Source organism: Triturus cristatus, chromosome 3_2 (genome assembly GCF_964204655.1).
Source record: "Triturus cristatus chromosome 3_2, aTriCri1.1, whole genome shotgun sequence".
In the NCBI taxonomy this organism is placed as follows: Eukaryota; Metazoa; Chordata; class Amphibia; order Caudata; family Salamandridae; genus Triturus; species Triturus cristatus.
The window spans coordinates 1,042,762,842-1,042,782,660 of NC_140584.1; the positions used below are offsets into that span (position 1 = coordinate 1,042,762,842).

General features: G+C 45.9%; 2 protein-coding genes across 2 annotated transcripts in view; both read left to right on the forward strand.

The window, feature by feature from the left end:
* The window catches only part of HSF5 (heat shock transcription factor 5), a 1,208,320-nt gene that overhangs the window by 200,206 nt on the left and 988,295 nt on the right, over positions 1-19,819 (forward strand). The window lies entirely within an intron of this gene.
* LOC146859074 (uncharacterized) overlaps positions 1-19,819 on the forward strand; it is a 143,016-nt gene that overhangs the window by 35,218 nt on the left and 87,979 nt on the right. Inside the window, exons 2-4 of the mRNA XM_085646758.1 lie at positions 3,484-3,643; positions 15,736-15,876; positions 19,238-19,300. Coding sequence (XP_085502884.1) covers positions 3,484-3,643; positions 15,736-15,876; positions 19,238-19,300 — 364 coding nt within the window. The remainder of the gene's footprint in view (positions 1-3,483; positions 3,644-15,735; positions 15,877-19,237; positions 19,301-19,819) is intronic.

The following is a 19,819-nucleotide window of genomic DNA, read 5'->3' on the forward strand; positions in this document are numbered from 1 at the left end:
GCACTTTACTTTTTAATGTGCATTTGACAATGTGGAACCCTCATTCCAAAACACTAAAGTATAAGCCTGCTGTAAAAAATGACAGTGAAATCAGTACTGACATTAAGAAACGAAGCCCTAATTGCGACGGCGGTCCGTCGGACCACCAACCCCCATCGCATCGAGCAGGAGACCGTCTGACAATGAATTGGCAGTCCCAACCACCCTATTACGATGAGACTGCCAGCACGGCGGTTGGAAAGTGTTTTTTTCTACTGCGGCTTGTGCAAGGGAAAGGGCCAGCAGCACAAGCTGCAGTAGAAAAAAGCCCTTTGTGCACATCCATGCATTGTGTGCCAGGCAACATGTGATGCTGTCACACAATGCATTGATGTGTGGGGAGGCACTACATGTGCCCCCAGGGCCACTCTGCAGTGGCCCATTGGGGATGGGGGCCCTGCTTGGGGCCCCCATATTCTGTTTCCGTCTGCCTTTTCATGGCAGTGGGACCGCCATGAAGAGGCAGTCGGAAAGGGACATCTTATTTCCTACAGCGGTGCCTGCACAGACACCACCTCAATTCCTCAATTGTAGGGAAAGGATTCTGACCACTACCCTGATGGGATCTTGGATCCTGTCGGAGGCAGTGGTCTTATACTTGACCTCTACAGTCTGACCACATGCATCAAAATGCAGCAGTCGAATCGATGGCCTGTGTGTCGGACGGACCGCAACCGACGGCATGGCGGTGGCAGTCCGCCCGACACCTTAATGAGGCGCAAAGTTTGGGGGGGATTGACAGATGTCTCATACAGCAGATTAATTTACATAGCTCCGGAAACCTGCCCAATACACTTCAGTACAGAGCAAAATACATTATCACCTTTAACTCCCAAATGCGTATAATCAATAGAAGTTTGTGGTGTCTAAGTGAAATGGTTCCACTACGTATGGTGGCTTGCACTATGGTTCTCCATATTCATGTACATCACAGAACTTGTTTACATACAGCATTCAAATGCACCTCAAACATTTGCTTATAAATCTGAATTGTCAACATATTACACCTTATTGCATGTTAACATATGCCTAATGAGTCTGATTGAATACACACACACACACACAGTCCCTTCTTGCACAAGCTTTACAAGTATGCCACTTATCTGCAACATCACTTTATGATATGGTCCTGACAAAGGACAAATTGAAATGCTTTAGAGTATGTGCTACTCTGTCACCAGTGTGTACACATTCCTGTCTGTCCACTGTAATTGAACACATATCACCATTACTTGTCATAAACAGACTGGCTGACACATTTGTAAAGTAGTGAGACCTCATGCTAATCTTACACTCTAAACATTCATGATATAGTATTTCTGATGCCAAACACCTTTTGGGATATGTATAGCTATATTAACTATGTGAGGGTTAGTACATCCACTGCATCATAAGTGCCCAGTATGTTATGTCACATGTAATAGGGCTGACACAATGAAGGCTAGTGACCTGTTTGGTGCAACTTTCCCCCATGACAACTAACAACTTGAGCTATATGTGGAGTTGAGGCAGAGATGTGTCTGCTCAGCTCAGCCTATTGGTTGTGGACAGGAATCATGTGGGAACATGTCCCAAACACAATAGACTAAGCACATCATAATACACCTCGTACAAAGCTTACACCTTTAAGGATTCACCTAAAGCATTGGACTCGGGGTACCAATAATGTGGATGTGAAAAACCCTGGCTGCAACAAAAAATGGGCCATTTATCGTGAAACTCTGAACAGAACCTGCTCTCTTGTGGCTGCTGCTGGGCCCTCAACTGCCCTGCAAGCTCGGGATAGGCCACCACAAGGATGCGGGCTATTAGTGGTGTCAGGGTGTGGCGCGGGCCCTTCACACATTGGTAGGACTTTCCTAGCAGGACTTCTGTGATCTTCTGGTGTCAGTGTCTTAAGTCTTCCCAACTCTTAAGGCAATGGACACTACTCATAGACCCCCAGGGTCCTCACCTTCCTGGCTAACACCTTCCATATGTTGCGCTTCTGATAGACGTTGACAAGTATGGCTACAAAAATAGTAAAGTAAAACATTTGCGATGTGGTTTTTAGTTTGTCTGTATTGCTATCACTTACATTTTCTACAGATATCAGTAAGATAATTCATGAGTTAGCTTACAAAATGTGTATTTTCACGTGATGCCCTAAACCAATATCCTCATACTCACTTTTGCCTTGACCTGTTGCCCATCCTCTTCCCATGTCATGGGCTAAACACACTAATCTAGGCCTGTGACAGCATCTAAGCCAGGGTCCCCTACATAATCTGGCTTGAGTCCTACATATGATCAGTGCTCAAGATTGATAACTACTGAAGGATAAACATTCAGTCAGTCAGTGAAAACTTTATTCGGATCATTGACAATCCATAAAAGTACAAAAAAAATAATTATAAAATCATGCAATAAAATAAAATACTATTTACACATGGGGAAACATTCATATTCATGTCAAAGTGAATAGTGGCCACTGTGGAAACATGTGAGTCAAACGAGGAAGTGTTAACTCAAGAAGTTGATGGAGCAGGTAAAGCAAAATGTTGTATACCTCCTCTATTTTGCATGAAATTTAATTACGTAATCATTCTAAATATTAACTTGTACTAATTAGCGTGAAATGGCATGACTAATCAACCTTTGCACCTTAATAAACACAAGATTCACGTGGGACTAAAATGCTTTGCATGGCAAACAATTAAATGATTAACTGTGGTACACAAACTAACCTTAGAATGTGGAGAAATAGAGAATTGCACGATTCATGTTGCTTTTGTGATGGTTTGTGCTTCCAGTGCTGCAGAATGGTGAGTATTATCGCTTTAAATGTTGCTACAAGCTAGGAAAATACTAATATATATTGGGATTAGCTTGGGTTTAAACATTAGAATCTTCATTTCTATATTTTAATTACTGTTATGTTTGTTTTTGCTTAAGTTGGCATTCGGGCCTACTAGGCCGCAGTACTTTAGATGGAGTTCTGAAGATGCCACCGTCATATGAGCGCGATGTCTACTGCGCAGAATCGGATGGCTCTGGAGATCTCCAAGCTACCTCCAACATGAACCAGAGTGTTCCTTGTCAAGGATAGGATCATGGAGGACTGCCAAAAAGAAGAATGGTGCGAATGACCGAGGGGACAATGAAGGACCTGTACAAGAAGGCTTGCATGTTGTTACTTCAGAACTTTTGCCTGTGAATTACCAAAAATAATACAATTAAGAAATGTCATGCCCGGTCTCATGGGAAACAGGCAAACCTGGGAACATTCAGGAGACTTGCAATTTGAAATTGGTTTAGCCAATCAGAACACTTTCTACCCCTAAATTGTTGCACATTGACCTAAAAGTAAGGAGAAAAAAGGTATAAAAAGTCCATGATCTGGAAGAGGGGGATTCGTTCGTTCATTCATTTTGGTTCATTCGTGGGGACTGCGCCGAGCTGAAGGAGATTTCCTGGTTTACTTGGGTTTTCTTTGATTGCAAGAGGACGATTCCATCTGAAAGGTTTTGATTATTGCTGTGGGTTGACGGATTCTTCTGGAGATTGTCGCAGAGACTGGAAAAATATTCGGGGTGGTCGGAAGGTCGCCAATGTTCAAAATTCGGTAAATATAAATGTTATGTAAATTTTATGTTAAAGATCAAAAGATTGGAGGTCTCTTAAATAGAGGAAATATCTGAATATGCTAATGCAGAATGAACTAAATTAGATAAACTAAAATTGATTAATAAGAAATGAGTTTGTGATTCTTTAATAAGGTATTGAAAGTTAACCAAATGTTTCCGAAGCTTTAAATGTGTTTTAGCTGGTTCTAAATCACCATTAACCAGTCCAACTAATTGGTCCATCGACAAAGTGGTGGAGTGCCTTGATGTCAAAGTTAGGATTCTATAGGTTAGATGTATATAATGTATATAATGTAAAGGAATTACTCCCGATAGGTAATAAGGTACCCCACATCTCCAGCGCTTCTTTTCCTCCTGTGTGCAGACTAGAGTGAGACGGGTGAGTGTTGCCCCACCAATGAATGAAGGTATGAATGAGTAAATGTGATGACGAGTCTGTGACATAGGGAGGATATGTAAATTTGCCCTTTTCCGCTGGAGCAGGTTTCTGGTAGCAGAGTAATGGTTATTTTTGGCTAGTTTGGTGATTAGTAATGGGTTTATTGCATTGGATTGATTATTGATTTATGTTTTAATATCTTATGTTGAGTTGTGTTGCGTTTTATGTTGTCAATTGGTTTAAAGACTTCCGGGATGTAGGAAGTTGGTTGCCCTGTATGTAGAAGGGGAAATGTGTGGCAAGTGATGTCGCACAACACATTGTCTGGTTTCGAGTTGATAACATCGTTGTGTGTAATCGGTAGGAACATTTTCTGTGTGAATGTGCGTGAGTGAAATAGCAACAGGTTCTCTTGTGAAACTCTGGCCTTAATTCTCAGGAGCATTGTAGTCTCCACATGTGTTTTATCCCCGGAGAAACGGTTAACTTTTTGCTTGTTAGAAGGGTGAGGTAGAGGGAAGTGCTACTTTATCGGTGAAACGAAATAATTCTGTGGTAGGGAAGAGGTAAGCGCTGCCTACTGGAAATACAGAATTCTTGTGTAAATGAACAAAACTATCTCTTTGGTTTAGCGAAACAGGCAATGGTGGTGTTTTTATGTTGTTACTAACAGATTTGATTAAAAGAAACGTAAGAAAAGTTTGCAGAATTTTGTTTTGTAAAGGAGGGGTCAGCAGAAGCAGGAGCAGCGAGAAAAGCTTACGTCAGAAAGACCGCGCTGGGATTGGCCAGCCGTAGAGAGACGAAGCTTTCACGGATTGGTGCGTTGGTGTGAGTCGCGCTAGGAGTGGAGAATTTGCCAGTGTGACATAGACGCACAGGATTGGTGTGTCAGTGTGAGTCGCGCTGGGATTGGAGAACTGCAGGAGTGACTTAGACGCACAGAATTGGTGCGTTAGTGTGAGTCGCGCTGGGATTGGAGAGCATACGGAATAATCGCAAGGGAAGTGATTTGAAAAGTCTAGTGATTCAGAACTAGGAAAAATAAAAATGATGTACTACGATCCACCTGAGAAAGAGAAAAAATCATGGTTTGGGAAAATTAAAAGTCTATTTAAAAGTGATAAGCCGATTGTGACTAGGGAAGGACAGATACTTCCTCCACCGAAATCGCCTGCATCTTTTATGGTAGCGGAATATGGGTACTATACATGTATTTGACTAGAGAATTGGGCAAAGTATACAAAAGAGGATGGAGTTCTAGCGTTTCCAGAAAATGGTTCGTTTAGTTTGGCTGTGTTAAGAAACTTAAGAGAAAGAATGAGGAGTTTAGAACCGAGACCTAGACCTACTCAGTTTGAGGCTTTGACGGAGTGGGAAGAAGAGATGTATGAAAGGGAACGGCATCGGAGTGGAAGAAGGTATAATTACATGTTTGGTAGACAGTGTGGGCAGGAAAGTCTTGATGATAGAATGAGAAGATGGCGGAATGCAAATATGGCTGATGGTATGTTTCCTTTGAGAAATACTGAAGAGACAAGTGGCAGAAAGTGTACAGAAAAAAGAAACAATACAGGGTCAGAAGGTTATAAATATGGTGTGAGTGAATCGGAGGATGAAGTGCTAGTGGACATGTTTTATAAAAATCCTCCCCCTTATCAACCAAATTCTATGTTGCTGACGGCGAGTGCGCCGATGAAGGAAACCATGCTAAATAAAAATCTCGAGCAAACTCCAACCGATTTGGGAAGAATCAATCCATTTAGAGACTCTGAAACGCCACAATCTGTTAGGACTGGAAATGCAAATTCGGTTGAACTAGCTAGAACTACTCTGGAATTAACTGAGAAAATTAGAGAATTAACCAAAAATATGGAAGCAGTGACCGTAGCTGTAACTATAGGGCCGGTAATGCCTGTCTTTGATAAATGCAAAAACAGATCTCTTGACTGGGGGAGAATGTCTGCATTGTCAGCATTCCGTCCATCATTTGTTTGTTGTAATGCTTTTCGCCCTAAGTGGGATGGGTATTCCCAGACGTGGGACCCGTGCTCACTACGCCACTGGAGTCAAGCTATCCTGGCTGATGACGGCTGATAGCCAGAAACCGGTCCTAGGATGCTTGATTCCAGTCCAGGGAAGACATGGCTTGGCAGTTCGGGCTGGACTGTTCCCATGAGGCACAGGGTCAAGACTGATTTGCATATGGCCATGTCTAAACTGGGGTGGTGTAGTGGGCAAAAGAACGATGGATTCAACCCAGATCTCTTGACTGGGGGAGAATGTCTGCATTGTCAGCATTCCGTCCATCATTTGTTTGTTGTAACGCTTTTCGCCCTAAGTGGGATGGGTATTCCCAGACGTGGGACCCGTGCTCACTACGCCACTGGAGTCAAGCTATCCTGGCTGATGACGGCTGATAGCCAGAAACCGGTCCTAGGATGCTTGATTCCGGTCCAGGGAAGACATGGCTTGGCAGTTCGGGCTGGACTGTTCCCATGAGGCACAGGGTCAAGACTGATTTGCATATGGCCATGTCTAAACTGGGGTGGTGTAGTGGGCAAAAGAACAATGGATTTAACCCAGATCTCTTGACTGGGGGAGAATGTCTGCATTGTCAGCATTCCGTCCATCATTTGTTGTAACGCTTTTCGCCCTAAGTGGGATGGGTATTCCCAGACGTGGGACCCGTGCTCACTACGCCACTGGAGTCAAGCTATCCTGGCTGATGACGGCTGATAGCCAGAAACCGGTCCTAGGATGCTTGATTCCGGTCCAGGGAAGACATGGCTTGGCAGTTCAGGCTGGACTGTTCCCATGAGGCACAGGGTCAAGACTGATTTGCATATGGCCATGTCTAAACTGGGGTGGTGTAGTGGGCAAAAGAACGATGGATTTAACCCAGATCTCTTGACTGGGGTAGAATGTCTGCATTGTCAGCATTCCGTCCATCATTTGTTTGTTGTAACGCTTTTCGCCCTAAGTGGGATGGGTATTCCCAGACGTGGGACCCGTGCTCACTACGCCACTGGAGTCAAGCTATCCTGGCTGATGACGGCTGATAGCCAGAAACCGGTCCTAGGATGCTTGATTCCGGTCCAGGGAAGACATGGCTTGGCAGTTCGGGCTGGACTGTTCCCATGAGGCACAGGGTCAAGACTGATTTGCATATGGCTATGTCTAAACTGGGGTGGTGTAGTGGGCAAAAGAACGATGGATTTAACCCAGATCTCTTGACTGGGGGAGAATGTCTGCATTGTCAGCATTCCGTCCATCATTTGTTTGTTGTAACGCTTTTCGCCCTAAGTGGGATGGGTATTCCCAGACGTGGGACCCGTGCTCACTACGCCACTGGAGTCAAGCTATCCTGGCTGATGACGGCTGATAGCCAGAAACCGGTCCTAGGATGCTTGATTCCGGTCCAGGGAAGACATGGCTTGGCAGTTCGGGCTGGACTGTTCCCATGAGGCACAGGGTCAAGACTGATTTGCATATGGCCATGTCTAAACTGGGGTGGTGTAGTGGGCAAAAGAACGATGGATTTAACCCAGATCTCTTGACTGGGGGAGAATGTCTGCATTGTCAGCATTCCGTCCATCATTTGTTTGTTGTAACGCTTTTCGCCCTAAGTGGGAGGGGTATTCCCAGATGTGGGACCCGTGCTCACTAAGCCACTGGAGTCAAGCTATCCTGGCTGATGACGGCTGATAGCCAGAAACCGGTCCTAGGATGCTTGATTCTGGTCCAGGGAAGACATGGCTTGGCAGTTCGGGCTGGACTGTTCCCATGAGGCACAGGGTCAAGACTGATTTGCATATGGCCATGTCTAAACTGGGGTGGTGTAGTGGGCAAAAGAACGATGGATTTAACCCAGATCTCTTGACTGGGGGAGAATGTCTGCATTGTCAGCATTCCGTCCATCATTTGTTTGTTGTAACGCTTTTCGCCCTAAGTGGGATGGGTATTCCCAGACGTGGGACCCGTGCTCACTACGCCACTGGAGTCAAGCTATCCTGGCTGATGATGGCTGATAGCCAGAAACCGGTCCTAGGATGCTTGATTCCGGTCCAGGGAAGACATGGCTTGGCAGTTCGGGCTGGACTGTTCCCTGTACACATAGGCGGCTCCCCTGACACTCACAGGGAGCTTAGCCGGGCACTACACGGCAGCACAGAGCCGAAATTGCTTTTAAAAAAGTTATTTTTTGATGTTGGCTTGAAAAATTTGTTTTAATTTTTAAATTCACTCCTTGTCACACCGCCTGGTCATTTTAGCTGTTGGGGGCATTTTCGAGCCGTTTCTGGGCTCTGAATGACCTCCGGTAACCAAAGTCTAAACCGGAAGGTCCCGCCATCTTGGATTGGGAAGAGGGCATTTTGCGCTCTAGTGTGAGGGCGAACACAGGACCTCGTGCTATAAATCAAGGCAAGAGCCTCGGGCGCAGCCTGTACACATAGGCGGCTCCCCTGACACTCACAGGGAGCTTAGCCGGGCACTACACGGCAGCACAGAGCCGAAATTGCTTTTAAAAGAAGTTATTTTTTGATGTTGGCTTGAAAAATTTGTTTTAATTTTTAAATTCACTCCTTGTCACACCGCCTGGTCATTTTAGCTGTTGGGGGCATTTTCGAGCCGTTTCTGGGCTCTGAATGACCTCCGGTAACCAAAGTCTAAACCGGAAGGTCCCGCCATCTTGGATTGGGAAGAGGGCATTTTGCGCTCTAGTGTGAGGGCGAACACAGGACCTCGTGCTATAAATTAAGGCAAGAGCCTCGGGCGCAGCCTGTACACATAGGCGGCTCCCCTGACACTCACAGGGAGCTTAGCCGGGCACTACACGGCAGCACAGAGCCGAAATTGCTTTTAAAAAAGTTATTTTTTGATGTTGGCTTGAAAAATTTGTTTTAATTTTTAAATTTACTCCTTGTCACACCGCCTGGTCATTTTAGCTGTTGGGGGCATTTTCGAGCCGTTTCTGGGCTCTGAATGACCTCCGGTAACCAAAGTCTAAACCGGAAGGTCCCGCCATCTTGGATTGGGAAGAGGGCATTTTGCGCTCTAGTGTGAGGGCGAACACAGGACCTCGCGCCTCATAAATGGCCGCACTCACTCGTCCGCGCAGCGGGCGGGCGCAGCGGGCGCGCCGATGGCGCACCGGAGGCGCGCCAGAGGCAAGCCCGTCTGGGCCCGTCCGGGCCCGTACTGACCTAGGGCCAGACATGCTGCCCAAAACAAAGCGAGGGCCTCTCACATACTCGCAAGAACAACTTATGTCTCTCTGCCCCAAAGCCTCCTGCCTCTGTCCGAGGGGATTGAGGATAGATGTGCTCTTCAAAGCCTGCGCTCTATGTACTACGGAAAGTAAAGAGGCCCAGAATGCTCCCCCCCCTAGGGAACCACTTCGACTAGCCCTCCTGAACTGTAGATCTTTACCTAGGCACTCCTTACACATCCACCATCTGATTTTGGATCACAAGCTTGATGTGCTATTTTTGTCGGAAACGTGGACATCTGACAGTTCGGATTTTGACATGGCGAACGCTCTTCCCCCCGGATTTTGTATTTTCTGCTTGCACAGATCGCGAGGCAGAGGGGGCGGGCTGGCCATTATATATAGAGATATTCTGACATGTAGGGCCGCTGAAGGGTCTATCCTGGATGCGGAAAGTTGTAGCTTTAAGATTCAATTGTCCCCCAACGACTCACTGTCGGGGTTGCTGATTTACCGGCCTCCGGGCAACATCAAGCAGTTCGCGAACTCTCTGCTTGAAGAGGCCCCATTGCTTATAGCGTCGGCACCCAATTTTCTCCTGCTTGGAGATTTAAACCTACATTTTGACTCAGCGGAGGATAAAGCTGCAAACGACCTTAGATCTGAACTTGGGTTGGGGAACATCACCCTCCATAATCAGGAGCCCACCCACGTCAAGGGCCATTTATTGGATACGGTGTTTTCTAATCTTCCCCTTCTTTCCATGTCACCGTCCTTGCCTCTCCCTTGGACGGATCACTTTCTGATCCCCTTTCAACTGGGTTTTGTTACAGCTTCCCCATCTCCCCCGGCAGCCACAGCACAAGTACCAGTAAGGGCATGGTCGAAACTCCCGGTCGGCGATCTTACACGCAAGCTGACACATACCATCCCGGTGCTTAATAGGGATCCTATAGAGGCAGATGAGGCTTTCTGCGAATGGCTCAGCACAGCTTTAGATGCGGTACTTCCCCTGAAAATAGCCAACAGGAAGACGGGGGGCCCCAAATCCTTATGGTTCACCCCAGAGCTGGGTCTTCTGAGAAAAATTTGTAAAAAGAAAGAACGTGACTGGCGGAAAAACTGGGCAGGAAACTCCAAAGAAGAGTACAGGGCAGCCATGAGAACTTATAAAGTGGCACGCAATGCCACCAAAGCGGCCTACCTTGAAAATAGGATAAAATCATCAACCAATTCTTCAAGGGAAACCTATAAAATTCTCAAAGAGCTGCTCAAAGTTCCAGTATCTCCAGAACCCTCAGAGGGGAGTACGGACCGTTGTAACCTTCTGGCCCAGTACTTTGACCAGAAAATTCAAAACATCATAGCCGGCCTCCCCTTGCCCCGTCAGAGCCCGCCCTTGGGGGAGAGCCGTCTGGCCACTGATAGAGCCGTGCTGGACAAGTTTGCCCCGATCACCAGGGAAGCTTTCTGTAAAGAGCTGGCCGCGCAAAAAAGTGGCTCTCCGACGGATCCCATGCCTATGTACATCCTAAAGCAGTTTATGGATGTCATAGCGGGACCGGCAGTAGATCTACTCAATGCTTCCTTTGCCGCCGCCAAGGTCCCCCCCAGTTGGAAGCAGGCTATAGTAAAAGCCCTGCTAAAAAAAGCGGGGCTTGACCCCACCGATTTGTCCAACTTTCGGCCAATCTCCTTACTGCCAGGGATGGGAAAGATTGCTGAGAAATGGGTTAACCGGCAACTCTCGTCCTTTTTGGAATCTAACGAGTTGTTACGGCATACCCAGACTGGCTTTCGGCCCGGTCAAGGCACTGACTCGGCGCTGATCACCATGGTAGAAGAGGGCAGGTGCATCTTAGATTCAGGAGGATCAGCAGCCCTGGTCCTCCTGGATCTGAGCGCGGCATTTGACACGGTGGATCACAAGATCTTGATCCACCGGTTGGAGGAGCTGGGAGTAAGAGGCCTGGCGCTCACCTGGCTAATGTCATTCTTGAGTGATCGAACATATCAAGTGTGCGAGGGCAACAATAGATCAGTGCCCACCCCCCTTCAGTGTGGTGTCCCGCAGGGCTCTTCACTGAGCCCTACGCTTTTTAACGTCTACATGGCCCCACTGGAGGGGGAGGTCGCACCCTTTGGAGTGAAACTCGCAACGTACGCGGATGACACCCAATTGATTGTTTCGCTCTCGCTCGCAGAAAGCCATGGTGAGAAGTTTGCCGCCTGCCTTACCAACATCATGGCATGGATGGCCGACTCAAGACTCAAGCTCAATGCCTCCAAAACCGAGGTGATGTTGCTGGGAAATCTCTGCACCTCCCTCCCCAAATGTATGTGGCCGACTTGTCTAGGAGATCCTCCGACCCCGAAGGGATCCATAAAAAGTCTCGGCGTCTGGCTTGAACCGGAGCTGTCGATGCACACTCAGGCGAAAAAAACTGCAGGGTGTTGCTATGGGCTGCTCCGCTCAATACGGAAAGTCATGCCCTTACTCCCATTAGACTCTAGGAAATTGCTGGTACAGGGCCTTATTCTGTCAAGACTGGATTATAACAACGCCCTTTTCCTGGCTGCACCGGAATACACCTTGAACGTGCTCCAGAGGGCACAGAATGCAGCTGCAAGACTGCTGACGAACACACCCAGAAGAACGTCAGCAAAACCGGCCTTGAAAGCGCTCCATTGGCTGCCCATAAGAGCGAGAGTGAAATTCAAAGCGCTCTGTACAGTGTTCAGAGTCCTCCAAGGCACAGGCCCTCCGATCCTCAGAGATCTGATCCGCCCTTACAAATCAGCACGAACGCTCCGCTCTGGCGAGGAAAACCTGGTAGCTATCCCGAGAGCAAAAAGAACAAGGGCCGGAGGACGCCGCTTTTCAATAAACGCGGGTCAGCTATGGAACTCCCTCCCAACATCAATGAGGAAAGAACCTAGCTTGACCAGATTCCGAAAATCCCTTAAAACGTTCCTTTTCCCCCAGAATGACTAACATCTCTGGATGCGGCTCAGAGGAGGTCTGTCTGTGTGTACACGTAGCGCTGGGACGCTCAAGGGCAGCCATGCGCTTTAGAAATTCTTTTTCATTTCATTTCATTTCATGAGGCACAGGGTCAAGACTGATTTGCATATGGCCATGTCTAAACTGGGGCGGTGTAGTGGGCAAAAGAACGATGGATTTAACCCAGATCTCTTGACTGGGGGAGAATGTCTGCATTGTCAGCATTCCGTCCATCAATTGTTTGTTGTAACGCTTTTCGCCCTAAGTGGGATGGGTATTCCCAGACGTGGGACCCGTGCTCACTACGCCACTGGAGTCAAGCTATCCTGGCTGATGACGGCTGATAGCCAGAAACCGGTCCTAGGATGCTTGATTCCGGTCCAGGGAAGACATGGCTTGGCAGTTCGGGCTGGACTGTTCCCATGAGGCACAGGGTCAAGACTGATTTGCATATGGCCATGTCTAAACTGGGGTGGTGTAGTGGGCAAAAGAACGATGGATTTAACCCAGATCTCTTGACTGGGGGAGAATGTCTGCATTGTCAGCATTCCGTCCATCATTTGTTTGTTGTAACGCTTTTCGCCCTAAGTGGGATGGGTATTCCCAGACGTGGGACCCGTGCTCACTACGCCACTGGAGTCAAGCTATCCTGGCTGATGACGGCTGATAGCCAGAAAACGGTCCTATGATGCTTGATTCCGGTCCAGGGAAGACATGGCTTGGCAGTTCGGGCTGGACTGTTCCCATGAGGCACAGGGTCAAGACTGATTTGCATATGGCCATGTCTAAACTGGGGTGGTGTAGTGGGCAAAAGAACAATGGATTTAACCCAGATCTCTTGACTGGGGGAGAATGTCTGCATTGTCAGCATTCCGTCCATCATTTGTTTGTTGTAACGCTTTTCGCCCTAAGTGGGATGGGTATTCCCAGGCGTGGGACCCGTGCTCACTACGCCACTGGAGTCAAGCTATCCTGGCTGATGACGGCTGATAGCCAGAAACCGGTCCTAGGATACTTGATTCCGGTCCGGGGAAGACATGGCTTGGCAGTTCGGGCTGGACTGTTCCCATGAGGCACAGGGTCAAGACTGATTTGCATATGGCCATGTCTAAACTGGGGTGGTGTAGTGGGCAAAAGAACGATGGATTTAACCTAGATCTCTTGAATGGGGGAGAATGTCTGCATTGTCAGCATTCCGTCCATCATTTGTTTGTTGTAACGCTTTTCGCCCTAAGTGGGATGGGTATTCCCAGACGTGGGACCCGTGCTCACTACGCCACTGGAGTCAAGCTATCCTGGCTGATGACGGCTGATAGCCAGAAACCGGTCCTAGGATGCTTGATTCCGGTCCAGGGAAGACATGGCTTGGCAGTTCGGGCTGGACTGTTCCCATGAGGCACAGGGTCAAGACTGATTTGCATATGGCCATGTCTAAACTGGGGTGGTGTAGTGGGCAAAAGAACGATGGATTTAACCCAGATCTCTTGACTGGGGGAGAATGTCTGCATTGTCAGCATTCCGTCCATCATTTGTTTGTTGTAACGCTTTTCGCCCTAAGTGGGATGGGTATTCCTAGACGTGGGACCCGTGCTCACTACGCCACTGGAGTCAAGCTATCCTGGCTGATGACGGCTGATAGCCAGAAACCGGTCCTAGGATGCTTGATTCCGGTCCAGGGAAGACATGGCTTGGCAGTTCGGGCTGGACTGTTCCCATGAGGCACAGGGTCAAGACTGATTTGCATATGGCCATGTCTAAACTAGGGGGGTGTAGTGGGCAAAAGAACGATGGATTTAACCCAGATCTCTTGACTGGGGGAGAATGTCTGCATTGTCAGCATTCCGTCCATCATTTGTTTGTTGTAACGCCTGTCTTTGATAAACAGAAAGATAGTGAGCATTGTTTAACAGTTCCCTACAATCGCGGTAAACGAATCGAGACAGAAAGAAGTGGATCTGGAGGAAATGCATGGAAAAATATGGCAGGGACATCAGGTTTAAGTATTCCTAAAAATTTGACTGTAAATCAAAGTCCAGCAAGTAAGACACTGATGACAACAGAATCGGCAACAGAAACCCCAGAGAGAAACACGGATAGAATAAGAAGTGAAACAACCCCTGTAGGTCCCACTTCTGAAGAATTAAGTGATTGGTTAAGAAGTTTACAGCGAAAAGATACAGAACCTCAAACTTTAGATGTGGCAAAATTAAAGGTAACCTTGGAAGAATTAATAGTAGGGACTGTTCCAACTGAAAAATTAAAAGCATATCAGGATGAGGAGCTAATGTTTCCCTGCAAAAGTAGAACTTGGAGAGTGAGGAGTTTGCATGAGAAACTGGAAGAGACCGCGAGTGAAATGGGTATTGACTTTGAGAAAATAAGATCATTACAGAAACCATATAGAGTAGATTTATCTGAAAAGGATATGGAAAATCTGAATACTGCGAGGAGATTGACTCAAATTAAAGAACTGATTGCCTTGTTAAGGAAATGGGGTGATGTAGATAGGTGGAAAAGTAGATGGTTCCGAAAGAGAGAGGATACGTCAGATAAGGCTTTTTTGGCATTTCCGGTAAGAGAAAAGGAGCCAGTAGTAACTGAATGTCCCATGAGGGAGATCTCAGGAGGGGGTTATGTACATGTTCCCTGAACTAGGCAGGATATTTTGTCATTTACCAATGATTTTCCGAGGTTAAGAGCAAAACCAGTTGAATGGTACCGACAGGTAGAAAGGTTTGTTTAATGGTCGGAAGTGTTGTGGATAGATCTGAATGGTCTTTTTGAAATAATTGTACCTGCAGATTTATGGGCAGAATGTAAAATTACAATAGAATAGCCAACTCAAGAGTACCCTAGGGATCCTAAGACGGGAGCCCCTGATCCGGAGGTAATGAGGAAATATGAACAGGTAATTACCTTTTTGAAAAATAAAGTGCAGCCAAAAGAAACTGATTGGGTAAAAATTGACAGAACCCACCAAGAGGTTAAAGAATCTGTTCATGCTTACTATGAAAGGTTACTGTTAGCCTTTAAGCAATACAGTGGATATGAGAAATTAAGTGAGAAGGATTTAAGTCATTTTGTTTATCGATTTATCTATGGTTTAAGACCTGAGGTAAGCAAAATAATCAAACAGCATACAGTGGATTGGCAGAATAAAAAGATAGATGAAGTGTTACGACATGCAAAATATTTTAGTGATGAAATCGAAGCTAAACAACGCAAACTGAAAGAGAAGGCAATGTGGGCACAAGTTAAGGTAGCGGAGGGACAAGAAGCCCAGCTGATTGAGCAAGCTAATGGCATGGGCCAAGCTAGACAAAAACCTAATATTGGAAAAGGAAAGGGACAAATCAGCTTAGAGGAAGCAAAAAAGAAATCGCCATGTCATATTTGCGGAAAATTAGGGCATTGGAAATCCGAGTTTAAATTGCCCCCGAGTGCTAATGGTGATAATGCATCATTGAATCCACAGGTGCAGAATGAGGTGAGTTGTCAACCGCCGCGACAGCAGCAAGTTGTTACCCAACAGTGTCAGGTGCCAAAGCCACCTTTTCCACAGAGCGTAAATCTTCAGAAATACTGTAATGAGACAGGATTCTACACCGAGGAACAGGTAATGAAGCTACCGCGCGCTAGTGCTGTTTCACAGTATTGGCTGCAGAGCGATGAGAGTGAGTCAAAAGAGTTATTGACGGTGCCTAGGAGAGGATGAGGAGTGCGTACTTGGCGCAACTCTAGAGGTAGACCAGACAGGACCCTTTGTGGATGGAAAGGTAAATGATGAAAATATTACTTTCCTAGTGTATACTGGTGCTACTCGTTCAACTGTTAGATCAGCTGACGTTAAAAATCTTCCTCTCTCTGGTGACACAATCCAAGTAGTTGGAGTCTCAAATAGACAGATAAAAACTTATCTTACTGAGCCTGTTAAAGTTAAAATAGGGAAATTCACTGATATGCATTGATTTGTCGTATGTGACACTAGCCCCGTGAATTTGTTAGGGAGACATTTGTTGTGCAAAATGAATCTTCTGTACCCCAGATGGCATAGCTTTTGAAACTCCTGATGAGGATGTACTGTATAGAATGACAGTGGCAAATTTGGAACCTGAAACTACTGAGGCATTTAATGTATTTGATCTGGAGGAATTGCCTCAGGAATTGAAGAAAACAGTGAAACCCGAGGTATGCGATTTCACAGATGAAGATATGGGATTGATGAAAAGCGTAGATCCTATGAAAATAACTGTAAAAGAAGGAAAGAAATAATTGTAATGCCTGTAATAGACAAGGTGATTGAACAAGGAATTTTGAGAGAAATAATGAGTAGTCCATGTAATTCTCCGATCATGGGTTTAAAGAAGCCTAACGGAACATTCAGGATAGTGCAAGATTTGAGAAAAGTGAATAAAATTGTTGTTCCCTGCTGCCCCATTGTACCAAACCCTTCGGTAATCCTATATCAGATTCCCCATGATGCGGAATGGTACACAGTCATCGACCTGTGTCATGCATTCCAACAAATGTTTGCGTTCCGGTTCGGCGAACGTACTTTGGCATAGTGCTGTATCCCACAAGGGTACACAGAAAGTCCATCAATATTTAATCAGATTCTAAAGAAGTCCCTAGAAGATTTGCAAATGCCCAAATGTTCAGTGCTCGTGCAATACATCGATGACCTATTGTTGGCATCGAAGACGCGCGAGGCATGTGTGGTGGACACAGTTGCACTGTTGAATCATTTGGCTGATGGAGGACTCAAAGTATCCCCATCAAAATTACAATTTTGTAAGAAGGAAGTACAATACTTAGGTCATAAGATTGAGAAAGGCCTTAGGGAAGTGACTGCAGACAGGATCAGAATAATAAAAGGAATGAGAGCACCAATGACTCAGATAGAAGTGAGAATGTTTCTTGGGATGATGGGATATTGTCGCCAGTGGATCAGCAACTTTTCGCTGATTGCAAAACCTTTGGTGCGCTTGACAAAAAGTGATGCGAAAGATCCTCTTGAACTGAATAAAGAGGAGATGAAGGCTTTTAGGCAACTGAGAGACAGTTTGTGTGAAGCACCAGCTCTTGGAATGCCTGATTACGAAAAGGAATGTGAGCTCTATTGCAGTGAGAGAGATGGATGTGCACTCTCTGTGTTGGTACAAAGGCATGGAAAACTAAGACGACCGGTTGCATACTTTTCGGCTGTACTAGATCCCATAGCAGTAGCTTTGCCTGGTTGCTTGAAAGCAGTGGCTGCTACCTGTAAGAGTTTGGAACAGAGTGAAGGAATTGTGATGGGATATCCCGTGAGAGTGTTTGTTCCCCATGATGTTGCAATCCTTTTGACAAGAAGCTGAACTCAATTTATGACGCATAGTCTTCTAACTAAATATGAAAAGGTCATTCTGGGTGCTACAAATGTGAGTCTTGTAAGGTGCCTTAATGTAAATCCATCGACATTGCTACCTGATGCTGTGAATGTGGAAGTGAAAGATGATGTGGATCATGACTGTTTTGAAGTGCTTGATTTTTGTACTAAGCCGCGTCCGGACATAAAAGATGTGCCTCTGAAAGAAAGTGACTATGTGATGTTTGTGGATGGGTCATGTCGGAGAACTGGAGAGGGAATTTTGAGTGCTGCATATGCAGTATGTACTGTAGCGGCTGTGTTGGAAGCATCTTGCCTGAAAGGAGTAAAATCAGCTCAGGTTGCTGAATTGTTTGCACTGATCCGAGCATGCAAGTTGGGAAAGAAGCTACGAGTCACTGTGATTACTGATAGTCAGTATGGGTTTGGAGTGGTGCATGATTTTGGACAGATTTGGTCCCAAAGAGGGTTCCTGACGTCGAGTGGAACTCCTATCAGAAATGCTGAAGTGGTTGGAAAATTGCTTTAGGCAATACAGCTACATAAGCAAATTGCAGTTATAAAATGTGCGACCTATTCAAAGGGTACAGACTACGTGTCAGCGGGCAACGAATTTGCGAATGACAAAGCGCAGTATTGTGCGCGGAATCAAAATTCCTTGAATCGGACACTGTGAGTACCTGGGATGAGGTGAGGCAGTTACAGGAAGAGGCAGGAAGAGGCAGGAGAGGAGGAAAAGAAACAGTGGATAAAATCAGGATGTGCACCACGCGAGTAGACAGAGTTTGGGTTTATCGTGATGGAAGACCAGTAATGCCTGATAGCATTATCTCTACCATGGCACGCATGTACCATGGGCAGGCTCACATAGGTAGGTATGCCATGATTAGACTTTTCAAACAGACCTGGTATAATGCCATGTTTCGGCTCGTACCTGAAAGCCTTTGTTAAAGATGCCTTATATGTCAGCAATATAATCCAGGAAGAAAAACGGTGGTGAATTTGGGAACTATAGGAAGGGAGGGAGGTCCTTTCACCAGAATGCAGATTGATTTCATTGAAATGCCCCAGTGTAATCAGCTAAGATAAGCTAAGATATGTCTTAGTAATCGTCTGTCTGTTTTCACGTTGGGTGGAGGCTTACCCGACCAGAAGGAGTGATGGAGTTACTGTAGCGAAACTTCTATTGAGGAAGTTCATTCCTAGGTTTGGTTTTCCAGTAACGATTGAATCAGATAGAGTGAAGCATTTCCAAAATGAAATTATAAAATAGATTTGTGAAGCATTGAATGTACAACAGAAACTACATTGTGCCTATCGTCCAGAGGCTTCTGGAGTAGTGGAAGAAATTAATGGCACCATTAAAAACAGATTGGGAAAAATGTGTTTGGCCACAGGTCGAAAATTGCCAGTTGTCTTGCCTCTTGTGCTCATGACTATTAGATCAATTCCTGATAGGAGCACCGGTCTGAGCCCCCATGAAATTATTATGGGTGGAGCAATGAGACATGTTTTCATTCCTGTCAACAAACTACTGCCTATATCTGATGACTTCGTTTTGGATTATTGCAAGGGGTTGGCTGATACCGTACATTCTGTGTTTCATCAGGTTGGACCAGATGCAACCACCCTTGAAAAGAAGCCAGCTCATGATTTAAGTCCTGGAGACTGGGTACGAATCAAAGTACATAGAGGGAGAAATTGTCTGGTTCCACGCTGGGGGAAACGACGTCAAGTGATTTTGACCACAACGACTGCTGTAGACCTGAAGAAGAGTATTTGGAAGAGTCTGATACCAGTTCTGATATATAATGTATTTAATGTAAAGGAATTACTCCCGATAGGTAACAAGGTACCCCCACATGTCCAGCGCTTCTTTTCCTCCTGTGTGCAGACTAGAGTGAGACGGGTGAGTGTTGCCCCACCAATGAATGAAGGTATGAATGAGTAAATGTGATGACGAGTCTGTGACATAGGGAAGATATGTAAATTTGCCCTTTTCCGCTGGAGCAAAGGCAAGTAACTCTCCCTTTTAACCGATGACCATCTAACTGCATTTAACTGCATTCAGGAGCCTATGTCAAGCACATCTCACAATTTTACCTACAAAGATGTTATGTTCTAGACAACTGTATCTCAGTGCTTCAGTTGTATGACCCTGTGACTGTGGCCTAGCCTGCCCCATTATTCT